The sequence below is a fragment of the Anabrus simplex genome, chromosome 14, assembly GCF_040414725.1.
Source record: "Anabrus simplex isolate iqAnaSimp1 chromosome 14, ASM4041472v1, whole genome shotgun sequence".
In the NCBI taxonomy this organism is placed as follows: domain Eukaryota; kingdom Metazoa; phylum Arthropoda; class Insecta; order Orthoptera; family Tettigoniidae; genus Anabrus; species Anabrus simplex.
The window spans coordinates 79,564,349-79,590,846 of NC_090278.1; the positions used below are offsets into that span (position 1 = coordinate 79,564,349).

The 26,498-nt window shown below is 41.7% G+C and overlaps 1 protein-coding gene across 2 annotated transcripts in view; it reads left to right on the forward strand.

Moving 5' to 3' along the window:
- Positions 1-26,498, forward strand: part of LOC136885293 (galactoside alpha-(1,2)-fucosyltransferase 2) — a 93,989-nt gene that overhangs the window by 17,910 nt on the left and 49,581 nt on the right. For both annotated transcript variants that reach the window (XM_067157801.2, XM_068230338.1), the window contains exons 2-3: positions 6,205-6,398; positions 10,100-10,253. In XM_067157801.2, coding sequence (XP_067013902.2) covers positions 6,205-6,398; positions 10,100-10,253 — 348 coding nt within the window. The remainder of the gene's footprint in view (positions 1-6,204; positions 6,399-10,099; positions 10,254-26,498) is intronic.

Consider the following 26,498-nt stretch of genomic DNA (forward strand, 5'->3'; position numbering starts at 1 on the left):
GTATTATGGATCAATTTCAATTAATTTTTAGGTTAACGACAACCGTCACCTACTCATACCAGGTGTATGCATAAGTTTTTGCCAGTGTTTGTGGTAAAGAAAAGACGTGATTTTCAAGGGAAATTCATTTTTTGCTTATTCAAAATATTGGCCATCGGCTTCTACACAATTCGCCGATCTTTCAGGTAAGTTTTGAATAGCATGCCAGAAAAACTGCTTGTCTTTTGCGGAAAACCATTCGTCGAACCATTTTCCAGCTTCCTCGAACTTGCTGAAGTGCTGCTCTGCGAGCGCGTGCCTCATATTGGTGCCAGGTCGGGGCAGTAAGGCGGGTGCGGAAGGATGTCCCATCCAAGCGATTTCAAGGTGCCTTTCACTGGTTTTGCTGTGTGAGACGGCGCACTGGTCGTCCAGTGTTGCCAACTTAGCGGATTTTCCGCTAAATTTGGCGGAATTAGAAGACTGTCGGCGGAGAAATATACCATTTAGCGGACAGCGGATTTTTTGGCGGAATTCTACATTTATTATAAAGGAATTTAGCGTTTTATTCATTTTACTTTTAAAAAAATTGTACTCCAGTCTGTCTCTGAGCTATTCCGTATTTCTTGTCAGGAGCTAGCACTCACATGAGGAAAACATGTTATTGGGATTTGATGTTATGAGATCGTGGTATCATAAATTTGTAATGCGTGGGGAAAGGTTACTTATCTCTTAGTTGACGAATGTGAGAGAGTAGCATTTATATTTATGCTATGAAGAAAGACCGTTTAATGAACTGGCCTGTTCTGTGTGTGGCCCTTGAGATGGGGGATTCACCTAGTTTGCACCCGGCACTAAAACGCCTACACATTTTAGCTCACCGACTCGCAGGCAGGGGGTTAATCCCAGTGGAACTCACAGATCAGGTGAGTACAGACATTTACTACTACTATTATTATTATTATTATTATTATTATTATTATTATTATTATTATTATTATTATTATTATTATTTCGTGTGGCTATTTCTAGCCGGGTGCAGCCCTTGTAAGGCAGACCCTCCGATGAGGGTGGGCAGCATCTGCCATGTGTAGGTAACTGCGTGTTATTGTGGTGGAGGATAGTGTTATGTGTGGTGTGCAAGTTGCAGGGATGTTGGAGACAACACAAATACCCAGCCCCCGAGCCATTGGAATTAACCAATGAAGGTTAAATTCTCCGACCCGGCCTGCAATCAAAGGCCTGTACGCTGACTATTCAGCCAACGAGTCGGACATTATTATTATTATTATTATTATTATTATTATTATTATTATTATTATTATTATTATTATTATTATTATTATTATTATTATTATTATTATTATTATTGCCCATTATTTGAGATCGGATTTCTTGGCGGAATTTTAGCGGATTTTTAGTAGTATTTAGCGGATCTTGAAAATATAAGTTGGCAACACTGTGGTCGTCTTTCGATCAATGCGTGATTTAAATTAATCATTTGTTGACGATAGCATTGTACTTTATTACAATACCGCTACCAGAGCGCACAGTGTCTTTCACATTGAAATAACCACCATGCTTCAATTGTTGAAACCATGTCTCACATGTCCTAATCAATGGAGCGTGTTCCCCATATGTTTCTACCAGCAAACGATCACTTTCCACAGCCTTTTTCTTTTGATTAAATAAGAAAAGCAATGCGTGCCGCAAATGTTCTTTTTCATACACAAACGTCGACATGATCACTGAACGATACAACACAGACGCTAGTGTCTGGCGCACTGAACTTGTGTATGTTGGTAGGTTAATGTCAGACGAACAAACTGACGTATGTGTCAAATTCATACGCTGCGTACTGTTCGCTGGTGCCATCTCTTAGTGAAACCGGAAACGACTATGCATACACCTTGTAAAATAGCAAGTAGTATAATGAATGGTGGAATGTTATTTTTAACTGTTAGTCGTTATTTTTTCCTAACTGAAAGTGAGACCAGGTGACGGTTACATCAAAATAACGTTTTCGGCCTTCCCTAAAAGAGGAACAATATGCGCTGTTCCTAGCAGTGGTAGTGATTATTGTTTTAAGAGGAAGTACAATTAATCAACCATCCTCTATTAACACTTCTTCTTCTTTCTTTCATGGGGCCTATAATTATTAGTTCCTAATTAGCGTCGACCTCTAAGATCTTTTGCTACCATGTTTTTCCTTCATTCCCACCTAGATATACCTGCTCCCTTCACAAAGCTGCAGGCTGTTCTTATTGGGTCTTCTTGGATTTTTTCTCTCTCTTCACCTGGTAGTCCTAGAGTGGAGAGTCTGATTCTACCCAGCGCCTCACATTCCAAAAGTATGTGTTCAGCTGATTCCTCTGCTTCATTGCATTTCCTACATATGTTGTCTCTTATTACTCCAATTCTATGTAGGTGTTCTTTCAGATGGCCGTGTCCTGTCAACAGTCCAACTACCCATCTCATATTTTCTCTGCTGAGTTTCAACAGTTCTTTAGTATGCTTGGGCCGATGACCTTCGATGTTAGGCCCCTTTAAACAACAAGCTTTAGTATGCTTCTTGTTTGGTCCTTTTTTCAGTTCATTTGCAAGCCTGCATCCTGGAGTATTTTTCCAGTTTTCCATTTGTTTCTATTGTACCCATTTTCTTATGTAGTGTCGGGCTTGTCCATAGGAAATCCCGCATACAGGTTCTGGGCCTACAAAATGTTTCTGCCCCTTTCCTGGCCAGTTTATCTGCCTCTTCATTTCCTTCTATACCTGCATGCCCTGGTACCCATATTATTTTGACAATGTTGTACTTTGAGAGCTTCAGGAGAAGTGGCAATACCAGACAATTCTGGATATTATCGGGGCTGCTTCTAGTGTCTTTAATGGCCGCTTGGCTGTCCGTAAAAATGAAAATGTTCTTATTCCTATAGTTCATTTTCAGATTTTCTTCAAGATATGTTGTGATAGCTATCATTTCAGCTTGAAATACTGTAGTGTGTGTGCCCAGGCTCATCTGGATTGATCTCTCAGGTCTTCCCCCGTTGATCCCTCCTCCTGTGCCATCCACAGTCTTTGAGCCATCAGTCCACCACACTATATCTTCTCTTTCAGTATTCCATTTGTTGATATCCCAGTCTTCTTTTTTTATTATCTGGGTCTCAAGCGGTTTTTCAAAGTTGTACTTTGGTATCATATGATCAGAAGGCATGTGTAGAACTTCCTCTGTTATTACTCTGTTCATTTTACAGTGTCCTAGATTGGGTCTTTGTGCATTCCAGCACTCTGAATGTGCCAATCTATTTGAACTAATTCTAGCCTGTCCTTTTTAGGAAATTGCATAGTGATGGGAGGTGTAGTAAAATATTCAAGGCTTCTGTCGGCGTAGATCGCATAGTCCTAGTTATGGCTATGCATGCCATTCTCTGTAGGCTATCCAATCTACTGCCGACTTTTCCTTGACTTACTTTCTGCCACCAGATTATTGCAGCATAGGCCATCAACGGTCTAATGATCATTGTGTATATCCACATTACCACTGATGGTCTTAGTCTATTAACGCTAATCAGAGAGAGAGAAAAAATGGAAGGGATCCGAAACTTCGAAAAATGAAGCCGAGCTGAGTGGCTCAGACGGTTAAGGCGCTGGCCATCTGACCCCAACATGGCAGGTTCAAACCTGGTTCAGTCCGGTGGTATTTGAAGGTGCTCAAATACGTCAGCCTAGTATCGGTAGATTTACTGGCACGTAAAAGAACTCCTGCGGGACTAAATTCCGGCACCTCGGCGTCTCCAAAAACCGTAAAAGAGTAGTTAGTGGGACGTAAAGCAAATAACATTATTATTATTATTATTATTATTATTATTATTATTATTACGAAAAATGAAGATACCAGCCAAACAATGACAAGGACCACTAAGGGCGTGAAAATGAAAGACTCTGTAGTCCTCGAATGCTCTAATAGCGTCGGGGTCGGAAAAGAACAAAAGTTGACCAAGGGAGGTCGGATAGGATAGATGACAGTGAGGAGCCTGGCAAAAGTAAGTGGGAGCCATGCGAGAATTCAGCTAAGGGCCCCGTGGTCGCCAAGCCACTCTCCCAACCTGAGAACCTCTGGGGCTTTTTTCGCCTCATACGACAGGCAGGGGATACCGTGGGTATTACTCTACCGCCCCCACCCACAGGGGGATGTTCCTAGCAACCCTCTTTCTGCAGCAGGCGCGTGATCCTGCATTTGTTTACATTGACCAGCCATCGCTGATTATGTCTGTTCCGGGGTATCTGTGGAACGCAGAGAGGTTAAAGAAGGTGTGGGCTTGAAGAAGTTCAAACTTAACAAATTTCTTCACTGAGTGAACAATAACAAATTTGTGGATTAAAATAGAGAACCCCAGAGTAGGACAATTAACAATTGTGGGCTTCAAGCCCTCAGATTTACAAGTATTGAGCTTCAGGCTCCAAATTTACAATTTTCGCAAATGTTTCGTTGATCAGATAAGGAGAGATGTCTCCCAAATTCAAGAGCACTTGTTCCAAAGTTTACAATATTTAGCCTTTCAGAGGCACCCCTCACTATTACAAAAACTTATGAAAAAGCTTACATGCTCTCAATTTCTTACAGCCTACTCAAGGCAACATTACATCAAAATCTTACACTCTGTGGCCTCACAAGACACGATTTACAAATGGAAATAGTTTTACACAGGAGTATCTAGTACCCAACCTACTGGGCCTTTGCGGAAAAAGAACAGGTTAAATAAATGACCCGAAAACAAACTGAATGGAGGCGTACAATTGCGCTTCTAAATAATGAAGAAATAAAATCCTACCAGGGCTGTCGGCCCCATGATACAGGGGGCTAATCCCAAGCTACTGAGGTGACTCGAATGAAAGTTAATTTAATACATTACAGGAAAGAAAACAGTTATGAAATCGTAGTTACCTCAAACCAAGTTGAAGGGGGGCTCGAGAGGGTAACTCACTCTCTATCCCCGATTTACAGTTAAGGACTTTATGAAATTTTATATTAGTCGAACGAAAATTTACATTTAGAAAAGGTTTGCTACATAGTTAAAAATTCGGATCTCCCCCTCGGATAAGTCTGTGGAGGTAGCTACAGAACACTGTCTGGTGGTCATTACCTGGCTGATGTTCTGCCTGTCGAAGAATGAAGCATCCCGCCTCCTGCCTTAACACACACACTCAGAAAGACGACGACCAATGAGACAAGGTAGCCAGAGCAGCCGCAGTTTATATACCCTCAGGGAAGGTTCGAGAGGATTCTGGACTAGTCCGGGCACACCCTCTGAATTTTATTGGTATACACAAAAGTTACACCCAAAGAACCATAAAGAAGCCTGTGATAGGCTGAAAAATAATTACAGAAAATTCTAATTGGCTAACTTAAAAACTAGCGGAATGAGAAATAAGTGTTGCAAACCTTGGAATATATCAGAAAAAAACAAATGAATGTTAATTTACTAAGGAAAACCCATGAACACAAAATTTCTTTCAATAACAACTTCCTTTACCTTGCACCAGAATGCATAACCATAGTTTTTTAGTAGTGACATCTGTGGAAAAATGTCTAAACTTCTTGATGTAAACAGCAAATAAAACCAGTCAGTTTAGGCAACTTCAGAATAACACAATTACTTAATACTTCAGTGGTGACATCTTCTGATTAAAGTCCCAACTTTATGTGGTATCAGTTTCACCTTTTGGTCGATAGAGGAGTTCATTAAGGCGCTTCTTTTGAATGTGCGTAGTTGAAGTGTACCTCCCGGTACAATGTCTGTACAAGAGCAATAATAACTTTGTTTCTATTTTGCCCTATATTTTCATTGATCTGTCTCTGTCTTATTGTTGGCTTTCGCAGTATGCAAAAGACTGAGGTATGAGTGATGCTAGTAATGCCATTTCTTCTGCAGGCAGTCCCTGCTATGAACTGTGTGAAAATGTCGCTCATAGGATCGGTTGTTGCATGCGTTTCAGTGGCCTTGGCAGACTGATATGTAATAGCAACTTCTGGCTGGGTGAGGAAAGCAACGGGAAACTACTTCCCTGGTCATCTCCCTAGCATGCCTCTTCAGTGATGCCTAGGCCATCTATGACAGCTGATGGCGGAGCTGTAGAGGATTCAACCAGCCTTCGGGCTGAGGACTGAACGTATAGTTAATAATACGTTTCCTCTTGTTATAACACTTATATGACTTGGTGTTTCAGGATGTCTTCCAGCCCTTAAGCATTCCTTCAATCCGACTGTTTCTTAAGAAGAGTACTTCGTGTCCTCCTGGCAAGATATGGGGCAAGACGGCCAAGGAAATTGTGGGTACCATGAAGAAAATTGACATGAAGCAAGCACCGCTTCACAGTATCGTCGAGATGGCCAGGAACAGGCACAAACTAATAGTGCTAGAGTGAGTACCAGCCACACTCTTCTTTTTATTTTCACAATATTCCTCTTCATCCATCACCTTTCCTATCCGACCACCAGAGTTAGCAGAAATACAATTACTAGGCCATCCAGAAGTTAAGTTTCCCCATTTCTTTTCTTATAAAGTGGATGTACTTCGATGGATGAAGAAAAACTAAGAGGGATTGATTGATATTTTACAAAAGGGAAATCAATCAATCAATCAATCAATCAATCAATCAATCAATCAATCAATCAATCAATCAATCAATCAATCAATCAATCAATCAATCAATCAATCAATCTCCCTCAGTTTTCATTACTGCGTTGATGGGGTGAAAGTTCCTTTTGGGGATCATTGCAGGTACTTGGTGTTAATAGAGGGAACGATATTCATAGGGGTAATCCCATAAATATGATTGTAAATAAAGGGTACAGATCTCTGCACATAGTTATGAGGGTATTTTGGGGTTTTGGTAAGGATGTAAAGGAGAGGGCACATAAGTCTCTGGTAAGACCCCCAACTTGAGTATGGTTCCAGTGTATGGGACCCTCACCAGGATTACTTGAGAGTAGCGGTACAAAAAGGTTGCAAAGTTTGGGCTGGGAGGACTTGGGAGAAAGGAGACGAGCTGCTCTCGACTAAGTGGAATGTTCCGAGCTGTCAGCGGAGAGATGACGAATCATTTAAGAAAAGGCTAGGAAAACAACAGATGGGATTCTGACACCTGGATGATTGCCATAAATGCAGATCAGTAGTGATTGATTTGATTTCAATCAATCAATCAATCAATCAATGATCTGCATTTAGGGCAGTCACCCAGGTGGCAGATTACCTATCAGTTGTTTACCAAGCTTTTCCTTGAACATCTTCAAAGAACTTGGAAATTTATAGAATATTTCCCTTGATAATTTATTCCAATTCCTTACTCCTCGTCCTATAAGTGAATCTTTGCCCCAATCTGTCCTCTTGAATTCCAGTTTTATCTTCATATTGTGATCTTTCCTACTTTCAAAAGCCCCACTCAAGCCTATTCTTGTACTTTATCTTACTCCACGCCAACTCTCCACTGACAGCTCGAACCATACCACGCAGTCAAGCAGCTCGTCTCCTTACTGCCAAGTCTTCCCAGTCCAAAGTTTGTAACATTTTCGTAACACTACTCCTTTGTCGGAAATCACCCAGAACAAATCGTGTTCCTTTCCAGTTCTCGTATCAAGTAGTCCTGGTGAGGGTTCCATACACTGGAGCCATACTCTAACTGCGCCCCAGGACTTACACGCCCTCTCCTTTACATCGCTACTACCAACCCCATGGCACTACAGCCCTTGAAGGGCCTTGGCCTACCAAGCGACCGCTGCTCAGCCCGAAGGCCTGCAGATTACGAGGTGTCATGTGGTCAGCACGACGAATCCTCTCGGCCGTTATTCTTGGCTTTCTAGACCGGGGTCGCTATCTGACCGTCAGATAGCTCCTCAATTCTAATCACGTAGGCTGAGTGGACCTCGAACCAGCCCTCAGGTCCAGGTAAAAATCCCTGACCTGGCCGGGAATCGAACCCGAGGCCTCCGGGTAAGAGGCAGGCACGTTACCCCTACACCACGGGGCCGGCATCGCTACTACGTACAACCTCTAAATATCCTCATAACCATGTGAAGAGATCTGTAACCTTTTTCCTTGTACAATTTGCTTTACGTCGCACCGACACAGATAGGTCTTATGGCGACGATGGGATAGGAAAGGCCTAGGAGTGGTAATGAATCGGCCGTGGCCTTAATTAGAGTACAGCTTGCTTGCTTGGTGTGTAAATGGGAAACCATGGAAAACCATCTTAAGGGCTGCCGACAGTCGGGCTCGAACCCACTATCTCCCGGAAGCAAGCTCACAGCTGCGCGCTCCTAACAGCACGGCCACTCGCCTGGTGTGTAACCTTTCTAACAACCTCGTTAATTTGATTACCCCAGTGAAGATCATTCTTTATATTCCTTACAGTCCTACAGCTCTGCACTTCGACCGGCCATCCGAGCAGAGGAGGGGTGGTCATGGCTCTACCGTGGATCTACGCCTCTGTATTCGGCAGACGGAGAGAGGCTGGACCCCACCGGCTGTCCTGAGAATAGTTTTCCGTGGTTTTCCATTCTCCTGCACTAAGCCGAATGCCGGGACAGTTCTTAGTATAGGCAACGGCCGCCAACCCTGTTACCTTCTCACCTTTAAGTTGTGGATGGAAGTCTGTTGTACAACAGCACATTACCTCTTCACTAGCCTTTTCATAACTTTAACATTTTGCCCGAAAATTGCACTTTTACTTGTAATAGAAGCATTTCCATCATGTGTACCAGGTCGCTGTATGTAGTATAAAAAATAAATAGTTACCACTGGCTCATTTCATGTTAAGAAAACAGTATTGCTCTTATGGAGCTACAAGGAGTGAACACACCCTTTCTGAGACACCCACTTTATTTCTCGTGACTAAGGGATATTATACTGTACTTTGTAATGTATTATGAAGAACAGACAAAAAGGATGAGGCATTTTTACCCTGAGTTATTAAAATAACTACATAATATTTTCTTTTTCATAAATATATTCGTAGGGAAGAAGCACAGTGGCAGGAACAGCCATCGCTTCGTTGCCTTCTTCTGTGTTGCTCTGGTACAAGCCTCGTGTAGTCCCTCACTCTGTGAACCGCCGGCAGCTCACTTCTGTAGTGAGGTCATCTATAGTATTTATTATTTGTTGCGTGTGTGTTTTTACGCTTTAATTCAGTCCGTACTTGTCTTATGTTGAGTGAGAGTTGGTTGTATATTGCATAGTATTTGTGTGTGTTCTATTATTTTCGTACTATACAGAAGTTGTTACTGAAGGTTCTGGTGTTTGTGGTGTGCAGCGAAACGTTAAGGCATAACTTGTGCTTGGTTTTGTTATTTAGCTGTTCTTTCTCAAGCGCATTTTAATTTTACCATTTTTTTACTATTGCTTTTGTTAGCGATACGACAGAACAGTAATACCCCGCGTTGCCTGGGGGAAATTTATTAAATGCATCCCTCATCCCTCGAGCCCATAAACATATTATTTTTCTATCCCCCCCCCCCCATTTGCCTTACAATTCAATGCTGAGGTTATTTTATTTTTTGTGCACCGAGCTCCATAGCTGCAATCGCTTAAGTGCGGCCACTATCCAGTATTCGGGAGATAGGGGTTCGAACCCCCACTCTCGGTAGCCCCGAAGATGGTTTTCCGTTGTTTCCCAATTTCACACCAGGCAAGTGCTGGGGCTGTACCTTAATTAAGGCCGCGGCCGCTTCCTTCCCACTCCCAGCTTCTTCCTGTCCCATCGTCGCCATAAGACTTACCCCATCTCCTTTAGTTCATAAAAAAAATTGCAGTTTGGTTTCTTCCGCTTTTTATCTTGAACTTAAATTCTGAATTTCACAAATTTATGTTTCGCCGGTTTCCCGTGATGGTGTTGAGTAGCGTCGTTCGATATGGCAATCCTGTTGCCATATCAGCAATACTGTTTTCTTAATATGGAATGAGATATATATAAAACTATCCATACGAATGACTTGTGACTTTTGTGCCAATTATAATTTTAATGAATCTGTCCAGTATTAAAGAAGCATTATTCTTTTGGTGTGTTGAAACTTCCATTACAAACTTCTGGTTAACCATGTCATAAACACCGCTTCTTCCTCTTACAGACTTTGTGTTATCATGGTTGAGACCATCGTACCTCTCGCCCAGGAACTGCGCGAGGAGTTCAAGTACAAGTCAAAGCTGCAGGAGGCGGCCCAGAAATCCTTGAGGCAGTTCCGAGACAAGCTCATGAAGGGAAACAAGAATTCTGATGAGCAGGTAGGAGAGATACATTCTAGATATCTATATATTAATTTTTTTTAAATGAAAAATAAGTCAGTCAGTCCGGCCATTCTATTGTCGATTTCCTTAATTTTTTAACTGAAATGTATTCATGCACAGATTTGTCATCAGGTACTATAAATCACTTAACATCCGCCTTCCTCAAATTAATTTTTTCAATTTTTTTGTCCCTTTGAAGCAATCATATCTTTGGTTCTAATTGAGGTACGAAGTTCGTTTTGGCCTAAGAACACTCAGTGGATCAAGCTCTTTCATTTCAGTTCTTAACTATTCAAATTGGTTGATTATGAGGAAAGTTACGAGTGCACATTCAATTTGACGTCTCATTTCTTCAACATTTTTTCACATTGAAGCAATCATATCTGTGGTTCTAATTGAGGTACGCAGTTCGTTTTGGTCTAAGAACACTCAGTGGATCAAGCGCTTTCTTTTGAGGTAATAACTACTTAAATTGGTTGATTCTGAGAAGTCATGAGTACATTTGTCTCCATGACGAACACCTTTGAAGGACTTTTTAACAGTTCAGCGCGTAGTGTTGTTCCAAGGAACGTTTAATTCAATTTCTTTGTGTGATGTATTTTGAAGTGTTTTGTTGACATAATATTACATTCTATTACCACAGCAGATCGTGCGCTTTATTTCATTAACTCAAAACTATGCAAATATATCCGTGAGGATATCAACGAACAACAGCATACTTTGTACATTGCGGGCGGAGCCAGCGGGAAACTGCTAGTACAGTATTTAAAGAGTTTAGGAAAAACAGCTTTGTTCAATCCGTCCTTCCCTTCTACTGGACCGAATTGTTTCATTTTTTTTAAATTCTCTCTGGAATAAGCTGCCGGTGTATCATCAGACATTTGTTGGTCTCTAAGTTCAGTGAACTTTTGAGTAATCCTAAAATCAAGTCATTAAATGATCACTCCAATAATTGCAGGAGAAGGCTTGGCTGATGACACACGGAGCGGTTTTTGCCAAGTCGGCGCATGTTTCTATTGTATCAGATGGGATGAAACAGGCACAGCGGTGCTCGCCGACAGGCGGCAGATTTGCTGACTCGGCCTGTCGTGTAGCTGGCGGTGCAGCGAGCGTTTTGAAGACTTTGTGCACGCTCTAGCGCCATTGATTTAATACATTCAGATGGATCACAGCCGACTTGATGCGTCACTTTAGCGAGGGATCCACTCGGCCGTGGCTGAATTTACGCGGCGATTGCATCATTGGTAGGTATTCCTGTATTAGATATTATGAAGTATCTTTGAAATTCAATAATATACACGTAAAAGGATATATAGAGTAAGTAGACTTTTGGAATAGGGATAAGAACAATAATTTATTTTTACATAATGTTAGCTAGCTTCCTCACCTAACGTCGCGCTCAATAATGTGTTTTGTCCACTGCACTGCTTATAAGCAGTCATTTTAGATGCAGATCGAGCAGGCAGTGGTTTCGTCACAGTCGGCAGAAACCGCTCTGTGTGTCATCAGCCTAAATCGCAATACATTCTGTATTTATCAGGTTGCTAAGCGACTAACACTTTCTTTATTCTGATATACGGGATGTATTATTATTAAAGCGTCTTTATTGTGGCGAAGTTAGGGCTCCCGGCCCTTTCTTACACTTAACCACTTCATGTATATACAATGTATATTTTACTTAAAATTTAAACATATGAAATCTTTACAACCTAAAGTATAACTAAAGCAACTAAAGTATCACTAACTAAACTAAGGTGAGTAAAGTATAACTAAATTATATACAGGAACACATTGCAATAAACAACCATATTCACTCTCATTCATGCATCCCATTCACACTCAAGAAAGACTGGAAGTGCTTAAAAGATGACGCTGGCAAAGGATTTTCAATTTTGTCTTAGATTTAGCTTCCCTGATGTCATTGGGGAGTTCATTCCACCAGCTCGTGGCGGTGATCGTGAACGATCTGTTGTAGGTTGCGGTTCGATGCACAGGAATTTCTAGCGTGCAGCCTGATCGGGTATTGAACAGGTACAGGGAACTAAGGTAGCGAAATCTGGTGGATAGGTAAGGAGGAGTGTTTTCAGAAAGCACTTGCTACACCAAAGTAGTTGCGTGGAGTCTACGTCTGCCATTCAGTCGTAACCAAGATAATTGTGTATAGAATGGGGATACATGGGCGTATGGTTGTATGTCGAATGCATACCTGATGCATGCATTTTGAGCACGTTGCAATCTCATGCTTTGCTCGTTATTGATATCAATAAAAACTGTATCACAGTATTCGAGAATTGGAAACAAGAGTGACTGAATTAGCTTTATTTTCAAGGACCAAGGAAATATATTTTTAAACCGCTTCAGAGGATACAGGCTTTGATATACCTTTTGGCACACTTTCATCACATGTTGCGACCAGTTCAATGTTTCGCTTATAGCCACACCAAGATTCATAACTGTTTCACAAAATGGAATAATGGTATTGTTTAGTGCTACAGGAGGAATTTCGTATTGTTTTAAGACGTGTAAGTTTTTCGAAGTACCAATGATTATTGCTTGCGTTTTAAGAGGATTAATTTTGAGATTGTTACTCAATGCACAATTACTTATGAGACTTAAATCAGCATTAACTTTTTCTACAGCACTCTGAATTTTATCAGTTCTTGAGTGGTAGTAGATCTGCAGATCATCAGCATAAAGATTATACTTGCAATGTGTAATCGATTTGGCAACATCGTGTAAGTAAATTGCAAACAGCAATGGTCCAAGGACGGACCCTTGGGGGACACCGAGGGGTTTGTTAAGCCACTCAGATCTGCTATTATTTACTTTGACACACTGACTGCGATTTTTGAGGTACGAACTGAAAAAGTTTATTGCCGTCTTCCTGAAATTTAATGAATCCAATCCGTGTTTTCAGGGATTATTGAGGACAGCAAATGGATCAATTTGAGATAAGGAACCGTTGTCTGGACACGTTCTAGTCAAAAACTCAGTTAAGTTCGTTTACCTGCACAAGTTTCACAAGCTGCTCCATTTACAGTACAACAAATTTTCGAGATGGCGTCTCGCTACATCAGTGCAGACATGGCATCGTCGCACAAAGTTCTGTCGTACCCGTTTGAATATCCCCGGTGTCGTTTGAACAGCTCCACAGGCAGAGAGAATTCTTGTCAAGAGATCCTCTTCAGTCTCGACAGGTGTCTCATGCACGAGGCTTTTCGCATGGCTTCCTGCACTACTGGGGACGAAATTCCGATACCCCGGCGTCTGCTAAGAACGGACGGACAACTTGGATTATTAATAACTTTTGTCTCAAGCGTTTCGGGACTACGATTATTTATCTCAAATTGATCCATTTGCCGTCCTCAAGATTCCTGAAAATTTGTATCATCATCACGGACACACGCTGCATCCTTACCAAAATCATTGCATGCAGCCATGTTTAATTACTACTTGTCATGACAGAGAGTATACACTTCCTCTGATCATGGGAGAATACTATTCTCTGCCAGATACTCTTTGATTATGTGACCTTCCCCAGCTTCTAAATAATTTTACTCAGCAGGTGGCAGAACGTTCCTAATAACTTACTTCAGGGCCTCTCAAACGCCCAAACTCTCACGCGTGCAAACTGAGGCGCACAGTTCCTGTGCACAGTGCATTGGTCCCACTCGGCTCGGACCAACGCTTCGTCTCTGGGCTACTCGGCTAAGCTCGGCTCAACTCGGCTCGGATTTGGAGCGCTACGGAGCAAGTGAGGAAGGGGGAGACAGGCGGAGCGAGCGAGACAGACGTGGGAAAGAGAGAGACAGCGCTATTGCTCCAAATCGAGGAGTGGGGGTCTGCACTCTGGTCAACCAAGCGAAGTCGTCTTTTGCACAGTGCACAGGGCATGCACCCTGAGAGGTCCTGACTTACACGCTGCTAAGAAAAAACAGTGGACGTACGTACCCACAGACGGGAAGGTATCAAGTCGACTAGCCTTCTGTATGACCATTAAAGCAAGTGGGTGTCTACTTATCCGAACCAGTATTTAGTCACGGCCAACTGTATGTTGCACTATCTCGGGCAAGATTGCTTGAACATGTTAAGGTCTAGATATGCCCGAATGGTCGAGGCACAATGAATATTGTATAGAAAGAAGCGTTATGAACTAAATTACGGTTGAATCAATTATTATGTCATCATCATCATTTCCCCTTATCCAGCTCTTGCCGGGTCGGAGTATTTGTGGCGTTTGCCGGATATTTGCGGTCACTGAGATAAACTTGTTCCCACTCACAGAAATTCCCCAGAAATCACAGAAGATTTGCGGTCGCTGCAGCAAGGTGTGGGCCTTATTAGCATAATCTCGGGATATCCCCGCTAACCTGCCTAGGCTCCTGTTCGCTCATTCTAGATCAACATTCTGGATAAAGTGTGACGGGTATCAGCAATTCAAAACATATAATTTACTATCGACCAAATTATTATATGTACTCGAGTTTGGGTTGTTCATTAAACAACCGTCCGGCTCCGTGGCTAAATGGTTAGCGTGCCGGCCTTTGGTCACAGGAGTCCAGGATTCGATTCCCGGCAGGGTCGGGAATTTTAACCATCATTGGTTAATTTCGCTGGCATGGAGGCTGGGTGTTTTTGTCGTCTTCATCATCATTTCATCCTCATCAAGACGCGCAGTTCGCCTACGGGCGTCAACTCAAAAGACCTGCACCTGGCGAGCCGAACTTGTCCTCGGACACTCCCGGCACTAAAAGCCACACGCCATTTCATTTTTATTAAATAACCAATAGGCCTACAGAAAATCCAATGACTTCATCATTTTCCTCGCTTCATTTTCATTTTGCGTTAGGTTTTGAATTTGTAATTACTTCAAAACTTTCATCCCAGGTGGAACGCAAGAAGTACCCGTTTTTAAACGTGTTTCAACCAAGCGACACTGTTAAGACATTGTTACTCAAAAACCCGTCATCTGAGCCCAGGCAGTTAGCGGGAATATCCCGAGATTAAGCTATTGAGGCCCACTCACTGGTGCATTGACCGCAAATCTCCTGTAACTGCTGGGGAATTTCTGTGAGTCGCCACAAGTATATCTCAGTGACCGCAAATGTCCGGACATCATTTATGGCACTTCTCCATCTTCCTCTTTCCGTCCACCATTCTTCTTCCACGATCTTGTCCCAGTCTAAATTTCGTCTTCTTATGCTGCTCTTCACTGATTCAGTCCATCTTGTACTAGGTCTTCTCTTGCTCTCTTGCCCTCGTACTTTGCCTCCAGTATCAGCCTTGGAATTCTGTTCTCCTTCATCCTCTTTACATGTCCAAATCATTCTATCTTTACTTTTCATTGGTACTTCTTTGCTCCAAACAAGTTTTCTTACACTTTGGTAGGATGCATTGCCCTGCTGTATCCTCCTGCTAATCTCTATGTCCACCCTAACATTTTGCATTAGTTCACTTCCTAGGTATTTAAAGCTGTCCAGACTCTGACTTCCAATTTTCACAGTGTCCTTTCCTTGCCTTTCCCCTCTTGATATCACCATAGTCTTGCTTTTCTCTGTACTGATTTTCATGCCATACTTCTCACTTTTTTCGTTCAGTACATCTAATTGTTGTTGCACTTCTTTGCTGTTCTTTCCCCAAATCACAACATCTTCTGCAAGTAGCAGTATCTTTATCTCTTTATCTCCATGACTTCCTTTGTTTCCTTTACAATTTCACCCATGCCCATAATAAACAAAAGAGGTGACAGCACACTCCCCTATCTTAGTCCTAATTCATTCCGTCTTCCCAATTGGGGTCAGTACTCATGCTAACACAGTTGTTGTACATTGCTCGCACCATTTCTAACAGTTCTCTTCCGAGTCTCTTTTTAACCATGGTTTCCCAAACCTTCTCTCTGGGGACCAGGGCCGGATTAAAGGGGGATGGGGGGCGAGTGAGCGAGTGGGGGACAGGGGAAGCACGGTGGAATGCGCATGATATACTATATCTTTGCATCAGGAAGAGAACTTCCAGTTCACCTCTGATTATTGAACCATTCGTAAGTTAAATCTGTAATGTTCTTGTAAAATGGATAGGAAATATCCTAGTGGTGCCAAAAAACGTAAGTTCTGTTTCGTATGTCGATTTGATAGTGATGATGAGACAAATGTAAAATATGTTTCGGCATTATGAAATATTAACATGAAAAATAGAGAAAAATTGTAGCCTATTTCAACACTTCCTTATTCATCAATTTAAGTGGAAGTATTTCTATAACGACTTCAGTATGCTAGTCTTACGTGATGTTACGAAGAAGGGGCCCCACATTTTTTAATAGCCCAGGGCCCCCAAACACCTTAATCCGGCACTGCTGGGGACACTATGATATGCCTTTTCTATATCTATGAAAGTCATGACCAGATCTTTTCCATATTTCCAGTTCTTTTCCATCAGCTGTCTCATGCTAAAGATTGGGTCGACTGTAGATTGTTCCACGGCCGACTTGATGCGTCACTCTAGCTAGCGCAGCGAGGGATCCAGTTGGCCGTGATTGTTCACTTCTGAAGCCATATTGTCCCTCTTGTAACTCTCCTTCAATCTTTCTTCTCATTCTTCTTTCTAATATCCTTTCCAGTATGTTTAACTACTAATTATTATGTACCGGGGTTAAGTGTCCATAAAACTATTGTAAAGGACAGGCAAAACAATATGACTATAGTCCTCTCCGTGTAAGGACGAACCCTAAGGGTGCAACCTTACACTTTCTCCCCTGTAATATTAAGGTATTGATTTATAGTTACTTTTCTTGTTGTTGGGTATTTTGCAGGTATTTTTCAGTGTCGGTAACCATACAGTTTAGGGACCCTACTTGCCGATACGACGTCTTACGTTTACCGTTAATCTGGCACGTTGGCAACGTTCAATCACTGTTCTAGTGTGAATTGCATGTTGCCACCGCATTGCCGTTAAAGTCACATTTGCGAGAATATTTAAAGCATATATTCTTTTTCTGTGGGATTGTAAATCTATTTGGCTAATACCAGGTAAGTAGAATTGTGGCATGTTCGGATAATGCATTTAATAACATAGTTTGTGTGAAATGATGAAAGTGCTCAAATACGTCAGTCTCATGTCTAGATCTACCGGTACATGAAATAACTCTTGCGGGACGAAATTTTGGCAGTAGAACTTATAAAATTATTATTTTCAAATCCGCAGTGAACTTGAAAGCTGACCTAATTTCCGTTCACGGAGCTTGAAGATATTACCAGCCTGCAGGCTGAAAATATGCCCAATAATCTCTCTCCTTACTGGTTACCGGTATTGAAGAGAGAAGGAAATGTTCGCGCAAAAGAAATGGAAGTCATTGGATGCCTGGAACTTTCGAAAATCACACTGCAAAGAGTTACTAAATAAATTGCATCGTTTAACACGCCCCTCTTTTCAAGAATATGGTTATAATACGCCTACTGTATATCAAAATAAAGACAGATATATGTAACATTAATTTGAGTGAGAAAGTGTGTTTATTTCCTTAATTCCTCATTGAGTGTCGAAATCGACTTAATTATGAATATCTTGATTTATTTCATCTTAACTTTTATCATTTACTAGGGTAGGGAAACATTCATTATCGGTGTTTACGTTGAGGTTAGATTGTTATGGTTATGTCTGGTGATTTTAATATGTAACCAGGCAGGTTGGCAGCAGTGATCAGCCATTACAAAAAAGAGAAAAGAAGAGCATCGGGCGGCGATATTTACTTTCTGGGGTATTGCCTTACGTGGCAATTACTATACATAAGGCATATCAAGATGCGTTCTCTGACCTATTTGTAACGAATACTGTGGAGTAGCGCGGCTCCACTAGTTGACAATAACAATACCTACAGTACATTTCAAAGTGATCTTCTTCAATGGCATTTCCTGGGCCAGAAGCTCAGGCGTTGTTAAAGAAGAAATTAATTAAGTAAGTCCGCACATCCCTCCCCTATTCCTTTTATCAGATTATTCAGATCACGAAATAAAGAATGGCGTATGGCTTTTAGTGCCGGGAGTGTCCGAGGACAAGTTCGGCTCACCAAATGCAGGTCTTTTGATTTACGCGCATAGGCGACCTGCGCGGCATGATGATGAAGACGACACATATACCCAGCCCCCGTGCCAGCTAAATTAACCAGGTATGGTTAAAATACTCGACCCTGCCGGGAATCGAACCCGGGACCTCTGTGACCAAAGGCCAGCACGCTAACCATTTAGTCATGGAACCGGACGGATCACGAAATGAATTAATTTAATAGAAAGACATGGAGATAGAAAAAGAGAAAGCCTGCAGAGAATTACTTTTTTTCTTTCAGAGGTGAAATACGTACTTTGGTCATTTCAGTCACTTAACCATTGTAAAATAATTGTATGTGCTGTAATAATATAGTATTGCAAAACTAAAGTACAAAAAATTAACAAATCACTGTAAGAAAGTGATGAAAAAACTGGTGTTTAATAATTGCTTTACCATGCTTTCGCTACCCATATTAAAACTTTTATGCCTTAGATTTGATTGCGTAAGCAATAACATACTGCCGTGGAACTCACATAAAATTTTAAAATAATGTCATGAAAAAAATCCACAGTCTGTTTCCAGTCATTTGATCGGGTCAGGAACGGAATGAATGTAGTCCCCACCCATCTGGCGGCAAGGATAGGAACTGTGCCGGCTGCCGAAGCCTACCACACTCCTCTGGGGCAATGATTAATGACCGACATATGAAATGAAATGATATTGGAGGGTGTTGCTGGAATGAAAGATGACAGTGAAAACCGGAATACCCGGAGGAAAATCTGTCCCTCCTCCGCTTTGTCCAGCACAAATCTCACATGGAGTGCTCGGGATTTGAACCACGGAACCCATCGGTGAGATGGCGGCGCGCAGCCGCCTGAGCCACGGAGGCTTCAAACTAGTGTCATGTTAATTTAAAAAAAAGTAGGTAAGGGTCTTTAAAGTCACTGATTCTGAATTTAAAGTTACTTTAACAAACATGGCAGACCTAAAATAAAAATAGTGGATTTTATATGACGAACCTAATATAAACCTTTCTTCTTCTTTTTTCTTAATCCTTTTACCATTCAGGGTTGATTTTTCTCTCAGATTCAGCGAGGGATCCCACCTCTACCGCCACAAGGGCAGTGTCCTGGAGCTTCAGACTCTATTTCGGGGAATACAATTGGGGAGGAGGACCAGTACCTCGCCCAAGTGAGCTCACCTGCAATGCTGAACAGGGGCCTTACGGGGAATTGGGAGATTGGAACGGATAGACAAGGAAGAGGGAAGGTAGCTGCCACCCCCGGAGGCCCGGGTTCGATTCCCGGCTTTGCCACGAAATTTGAAAAGTGGTACAAGGGCTGGAATGGAGTCCACTCAGCCTCGGAACGTCAACTGAGTAGAGGTGGGTTCGATTCCCACCTCAGCCATCCTGGAAGTGGTTTTCCGTGGTTTCCCACATCTCCTCCAGGTAAATGCCGGGATGGTACCTTATCTTGTCTATCCCTTCCAATCTCCCATTCCCCCGCAAGGCCCCTGTTCAGTATAGCAGGTGAGGCCGACTGGGCGAGGTACTGGTCCTCCTCCCCAGTTGTATTCCCCGAAATAGAGTCTGAAGCTCCAGGACACTGCCCTTGTGGCGGTAGAGGTGGGATCCCTCGCTGATTCCGAGGGAAAAACCAACCCTGGAGGGTAAACAGATAGAGAAGAAGAAGAAAATTTTCAAATTGAATCTTGATTTTAGGAACTTTTGGCCAGATTTTCGGCATTTAGAAATACTGTGGCGACGTACTCGGGCGAGAGCAACCCATTGGTGCATCGAAAGGATGGTTTCCATCATTTCTCCTGTTCATTGACAAGGGTCAATTCTGCGTCAGTCTTCCGGGCTAGTTTCATTTTTCCCACCGGGTATAAGTAAGCATTGTGTATGATGCACCAATAATTAAAAGACTGCATGGCACGAAAATCCGGGGCCTGGATATAACAATATGGTGTTATTGCCAGTCGCGGCGATTGGGGGTGTGGTAAAGGGGGCAGTCCCCCCCACCCCAATATGTTGGGAAAAATTATTCATTCCGTTTAACCCCCTAAAACTGGGATATATATATAACAATTTGTACAACTGTTGTCTTTTCAACTAATTGAAAATCCACAGCCTGTTTCCAGGCATTCTACCGGGTCAGGAATGGAATAAATGAAGCCCCATCTAGCGGCGAGGATAAGAACTGTGCCAGCTGCCGAAGCCTGTCGCACTCCTCTGGGGCAATGATTAATGGATGACAGATGAAATGTAATGATATGCGTTGCTGGAATGGATTATGACAGGAAAAACTGGAGTACCCGGAGAAAAACCTGTTCCGCCTCCGCGTTGTCCAGCACAAATCTCACATGGAGTGACCGGGATTTGAACCACGGAAGCCAGCGGTGAGAGGCCGCTTGAGCCACGGAGACTCTTCTTTTCAACTAGCCTATTTATTTCCTTTAATTTCTATAATTATTAAGAAGAATATGTACTTAAAGGAAATACGCACAAATGTCGTTTTATAGCTGTTTCCCCTATCAATTTTGATGTTAACCCCCTCCCCACACACACACATTGCTACTGGCCACGATGTCCCTAAGCTCCTTTACATGAAACATGAACTACATTTATTTTTAAAACAATTCTATCCGGATACCTGTCTGTACTGTGGATTACAAGGTGTGTTTCCTTATCGTGCCAAATTCTTCGGCACTCCAACGCCAGGAATCTTATAAGACACGCATGAAATACGTAAGCGCTTATGTATGCCGTCGCACGTCATGTGTGTGTGTAGACATTCCGCGGCTAGTTTCTGTTTACCTGTCCTTGATACATGACTCTCAGCAATATCTCATCTGCTCGTATTTCTATCTCTTGTGCGATTTATAATGAGTGGCCTTCTACCTACTGAAGGAAAAAAAAAAAAAAAAAAAAAAAAAAAAAAAAAAAAAAAAAAAAAAAAAAAAAAAATTCACAGCCTGTATCTACTCTCTCGACCGGGTCAGGATTCGAATAAATGAATGCCCCATCTAGCGGCGAGGATAGGAGTTGTGCCGGTTGCCGAAGCCAGTCGCACTCCTCTGAGGCAATGATTACTGACTGACAAATGAAATGATATTGGAGAGTGTTTCTGGATTGAAAGATGGCAGAGAAACCAGAGTACTCTTAGAAAAAACTGTCCCCCCTCCGCTTTGTCCAGCACAAATCTCACATGGAGTGACCGGGATTTGAACCACGGAACCCAGCGGTGAGAGGGCGGCGCGCTGCTGCACCTGAGCCATGGAGGCTCCTTCTATCTACTACTGCTACTAAATGTTTTCATTCCTCCCCTGAAGGGGGAGGCGGGCCTCCTTCTAAGACGGTTACGCTGTCTCTCAGGCCGGGAGATTTGTATCGGAGAAGGAAATGTGCGATGAAGTTTGGCGGCCGTGCCCTATACTAGGAACTGTCCCAGCATTCGCTCTAGTCCAGAATGGAAAACCACACAAAACCATTCTCAGGACAGCCGACGGTGGGGGACGAGCCCCTCTCCACCTTCCGAATGCAGAGGCGTAGAGCCGCGGCCACCCCTCCTTTGGTTGGTTGGCCGGTCGCAGTGCAGAGCTGTCGGACCACGGACCAGCCGTGGCCACTCGTAGGCCGAGACCCAGATCCGTCACTCCTGTATAATAAAGTTCACTGAGACAGCAGGTCATGGAAGCTATATTGGCCCCTTTTTCTCCGCCAACATAAGGAAATAAATACCACGATAGTACCTCGTAATAAACTTGATAATGACAATTGTTATTTTGTTAAAATTTTAATTGTGATAGAGATAATTATTGCATTGTATCGCAAGCTTCTCTCGTGTCTTTTACTTGAAAAGTAAATTGCAGTTACCATATTTGTATGTTGGCAATCCTGTTATTACGTTAGCTTGTATCGTTGTTTCACCGTTCGCATTTTAATGTAAATTTACATTTATTAAATAATAAATGCAACATTGATTACTGAAAATGTTAATTCAATTCATATAAAACCCCAAAATCACGATCTAACATAACCTCATTCTTTCGCTCGTTCGTTCGTTGAACCCTTCTCACGACTTTTATGTATGGGAATGGAAAACAGGAGAAGGAAAGGAAGAAGTAAAACATAGCATAATGCACACAGTTTATATTTTGAATTTATTTATTCCAAACAACAGGTAGGAAGCACCAGCACACACACGTTTACTCGCAACAGCTAGGTAGTTCAATGTGAAGTCAGTTCATGATCATAATACTATTTCTTCACACTAAGAACGCGTATAATTCTAATTTCACTCCATACTCTCAAAAAACTGGATCAAAAATCTTGTTCAGTGCGAAAGAATCTCAAACAAATTTTCGTCTAACAAGCACTATAACTTGCCGTACGACCAAGTTCCCTTCGCTCGCAACGATAACGTTGTTGTGTTATGAATTTGCTGAACCGCGCAACTGAATGTGTAATGCCAGCCACTGCCTTCTAAATAACCCTCTAAAAGGGAACTTTAGTTTTCAGTAGTTGGCGGAGATTGCGGGACCCATCTCGAAACTGCTTGGGACGCTCCCCATGAAGTATCATCCCCCTGCTTAGACCCGCTCTGCATCCACTGACCGAGTGGCCTTCTATCTCACCAAACACTTCTTCCCTCCCTTTGAATGGAGATAGAGCAGATTCTACAAGTTATTTTCACCTCCAATTTGATGTTTACAGAGAAACGCCATGACACTTCAGTCCGATCCAATGTATCACGCTCCAGGACACTGCCCTTGAGGCGGTGGAGGTAGGATCCCTCGCTGAGTCCGAGGGAAAAACCAACTCTGGAGGGTAAACAGATTAAGGCCCGGTTTCACAGTATACGCTTAAGCCTTGGATCGGGCTTAAGCGGGAGCTTAAACTCTGGACGAGTTTCACAGTGGGGAGTGCAAGTGGTAAGCCGAGCTTATCTGTGACTGGCTTAAGCTGTATGAAACTGAGGTTTAAGCTAAGGATTCAGATCAGATGGTAAAGGGCTGGCCCTCTTATAGCCCAACTTGGCAGGTTCGATCCTGTCTCAGTCCTGTGGTGAAGGTGCTCAAATTCATAGTTAGTGGGACGTAAAACCAATAACATTAATAAATAACTTATATTTCTGAATATATTTCGAGGCTCAAGAGACAAAAATGTCGGTCGGTCACTTGCTTTCTTGGCTTACGCTGCGTGAACCATCAACGATAGACCCCAAGTGTAAGTGTACGAATTGTAGAGCATAGAAACCTCTACAAAAAAGTCCGCGATGGTATATACCTATTTCCAACCGTTTGCCCTCTAGAAACGATGTATAACCTACAAGTCAATCAATCATAGGCTACGGATGTAAACAAAGATGAGAATTGAATCACTGCGCATGCGCAAGCATTACCAACTTCGGAGATGTTCAGCTTAGTAAAGCTGCACATGGTCCCCCTACTGTGAAACTCGTAGTGTTTAAGCCAAAGAGTAAGCCTTGCTTAAGCGGCGTGCGTGGCTTACTAAAGCTTCGGCTTAAACTCAAACTGTGAAACCGGGCCTAAGTGGAAAAAGAAGAAGAACTCAATGAAATCAAGCGACGTACAGTATATCATATTAGATGTGAGAGCTCAGGAATAATAATAATAATAATAATAATAATAATAATAATAATAATAATAATAATAATAATAATAATAATAATAATAATTCGACAACCCTGAAAATGGTTTCCCGTGGTTTCCCATTTTCACACCAGGCAAATGCTGGGGCTGTACCTCAATTAAGGCCACGGCCGCTTCCTTCCCACTCCTAGGCCGTTCCTGTCCCATCGTCGCCATAAGACCTATCTGTGAAGGTGCGACGTAAAGCAAGTAGCAAAATAATAATAATAATAATAATAATAATAATAATAATAATGCAGAGGTCTAGTCGCAAAGTTCTAGATGACATTTGATGATTTTTTGTGTGTGTGATCCTAGACTTTTGTCAACTTTTAAGCTCATGGACATTATAGTAAATCTTTAAACTTTTTTTTTTTTACCGAGCGAGTTGGCGTGCAGTTAGGGGCGCGCAGCTGTGAGCTTGCATTCGGGAAATAGTGGGTTCAAACCCCACTGTCAGCATTTCTCATTTTCACACCAGTGGTTCCTATGGAGTTGACAAAGGTGATAATTGAATGGTACACTATTTTATATCTTTTCTTCTTATTTTTCCCAGGTCAAGAACTCCAGCTGTACTGTTAAGAATGAGGCTGGCGCTATAATCTCTTCTTTACGTAACACCTGAGGTGATATGTACTCGTCCTCCTCCTCCTTGCTAATAGCCGGTGCACGTAATGAGCTCAACTAAAAGTAGGTTCAGTTAGCGCGATAAGATATAAGTCCAAATATTAGCACATCTGGAGGTTAAACTGTACAGGCCAATGTGACTTTTTAACACGGTTCACAAGGAAGTGTCCCTGTGGTCGTCCCGTTTACTCTGGCAGAGCAGGATTTAGGTGCGTATTCATCAACGCGAGTGAAACCTTTTACCTTAGTTTAACCCTTCGACCGCCAGCCTCATACCCGGTGTCCATGTCCTGGTACCGCCAAGCCCTAATTAGCACTTTTTACCTTGCAGTAAATTATTCGTAATAACTTCTGTTCAATTTATGTAAATTGGATGGGCTTTTTTTGTTTCGTAGGTAATGCTTCGGACATTTTATTGATGTAAATTAATGCAACTTTATTTAATTTTTTTAATGAAGTGATAATTCAAATAAATATTTCCTTTCTTTGAAAATAAAAGTATTTCATAATCAAAAGCCGGCAAGAAAAAAATATTTTTACTATCAAAAGCTGCATTATTTTAGAGAGCTGGTGTTTCCTTTGCTATATATGAAAAGATAGAGCTTTATGTACAATATTACACTTACAATAATTTTATTATTATTATTATTATTATTATTATTATTATTACATTAACGTGAAATTTTCTAATCTTACATTATATGCAAATCCTTCAGTTCCTGGTTCGTTTTAAGTAAAAAATGATTACTAATGTCTATTTCACACATACTTAACGCTCAAAAATTCACTTTTTGCCTTAAAAATACGATACAAGAAATGATTTACTAATATTTAGGGTACACATGTTTATAATGTGCTCTAACAAATGTGTTTAGGGAGGCACAAAGGGTGTCCACTCTTCTTACACTGTTTACAAATGTATCTGGTCTTTTTTCCATTTACCACCTTGACTAGTACTAATCTTTCTGAATACGGAACAGTTGCGTTCCTTTTTTTTTTTTCGGTAAAATAGTAAGGGGTTCGTTACCCGCCCGCGGGAGCTGAATTGCCGCTTGGTCACCAAGCCACTCGGCAGCAAGTTCCTCAACTAAACTTGTTGTATATAGTCTTATTTAATCAAAAACTAGTCCAAAACATTAAAGTGAATAAATAAATAACTTGGAAAGTACTTTTTCTGGAACGTCCGATCAATCGGACGTTGGCGTTTTTAGACTGAACCTCGAACGTCGGTGGTTAAAAGGTTAATGCTGCGTGAACCAACAACATTATCTCGGTTTAAAATTTTACCACAGATTGTTTGGCCGGTGAAATGGGAAATCTGAGATAATAGCCTTCCAATATGGCTGCTCGTAGACAGCTGGAATATCTAATTGCTATAGAAAATCACAGCGACAAGTAATATGATCAAGATTATGCAATAAAACGTCCTGGGTGGATAAAAGAACACATTTCAAAGACTACGACGACATTGATTTTCTGACACATTTTAGGCTCTCTAAAGTTTTGGCACTGTCACTGTTATCCATGATGGAACATAACCTGCAATTCCCAGCACATAGGTAGGCCTCAGATTATAGTTTATATCTTGTACGGTACTCGACTGCGTGGGTTTTAAATCAAGAATTAAAGAATACTAAAATATATTTTCAGTGAAATATACAATGTGCAGGCTATAATTAGTTTTCTTATTCTCTATGTTGTTAATGCTTTCTGCCACCAAGTTCAATAACAATTCACTCTTTCTTCGTTTCTGCTCAATAGCGGACATAATTTATGCAAATTATTTGCAAACTCCGAATGGAATTAAAAGCTTGTTTACATTTCGATAGTGGCGGCAGCACGTAGTCATTTGTTTTCCGTGCTTCAGTATGAAAAATTTGCGGTTCAAACTCAGATTGAAACGAAAACTTAGTTTTG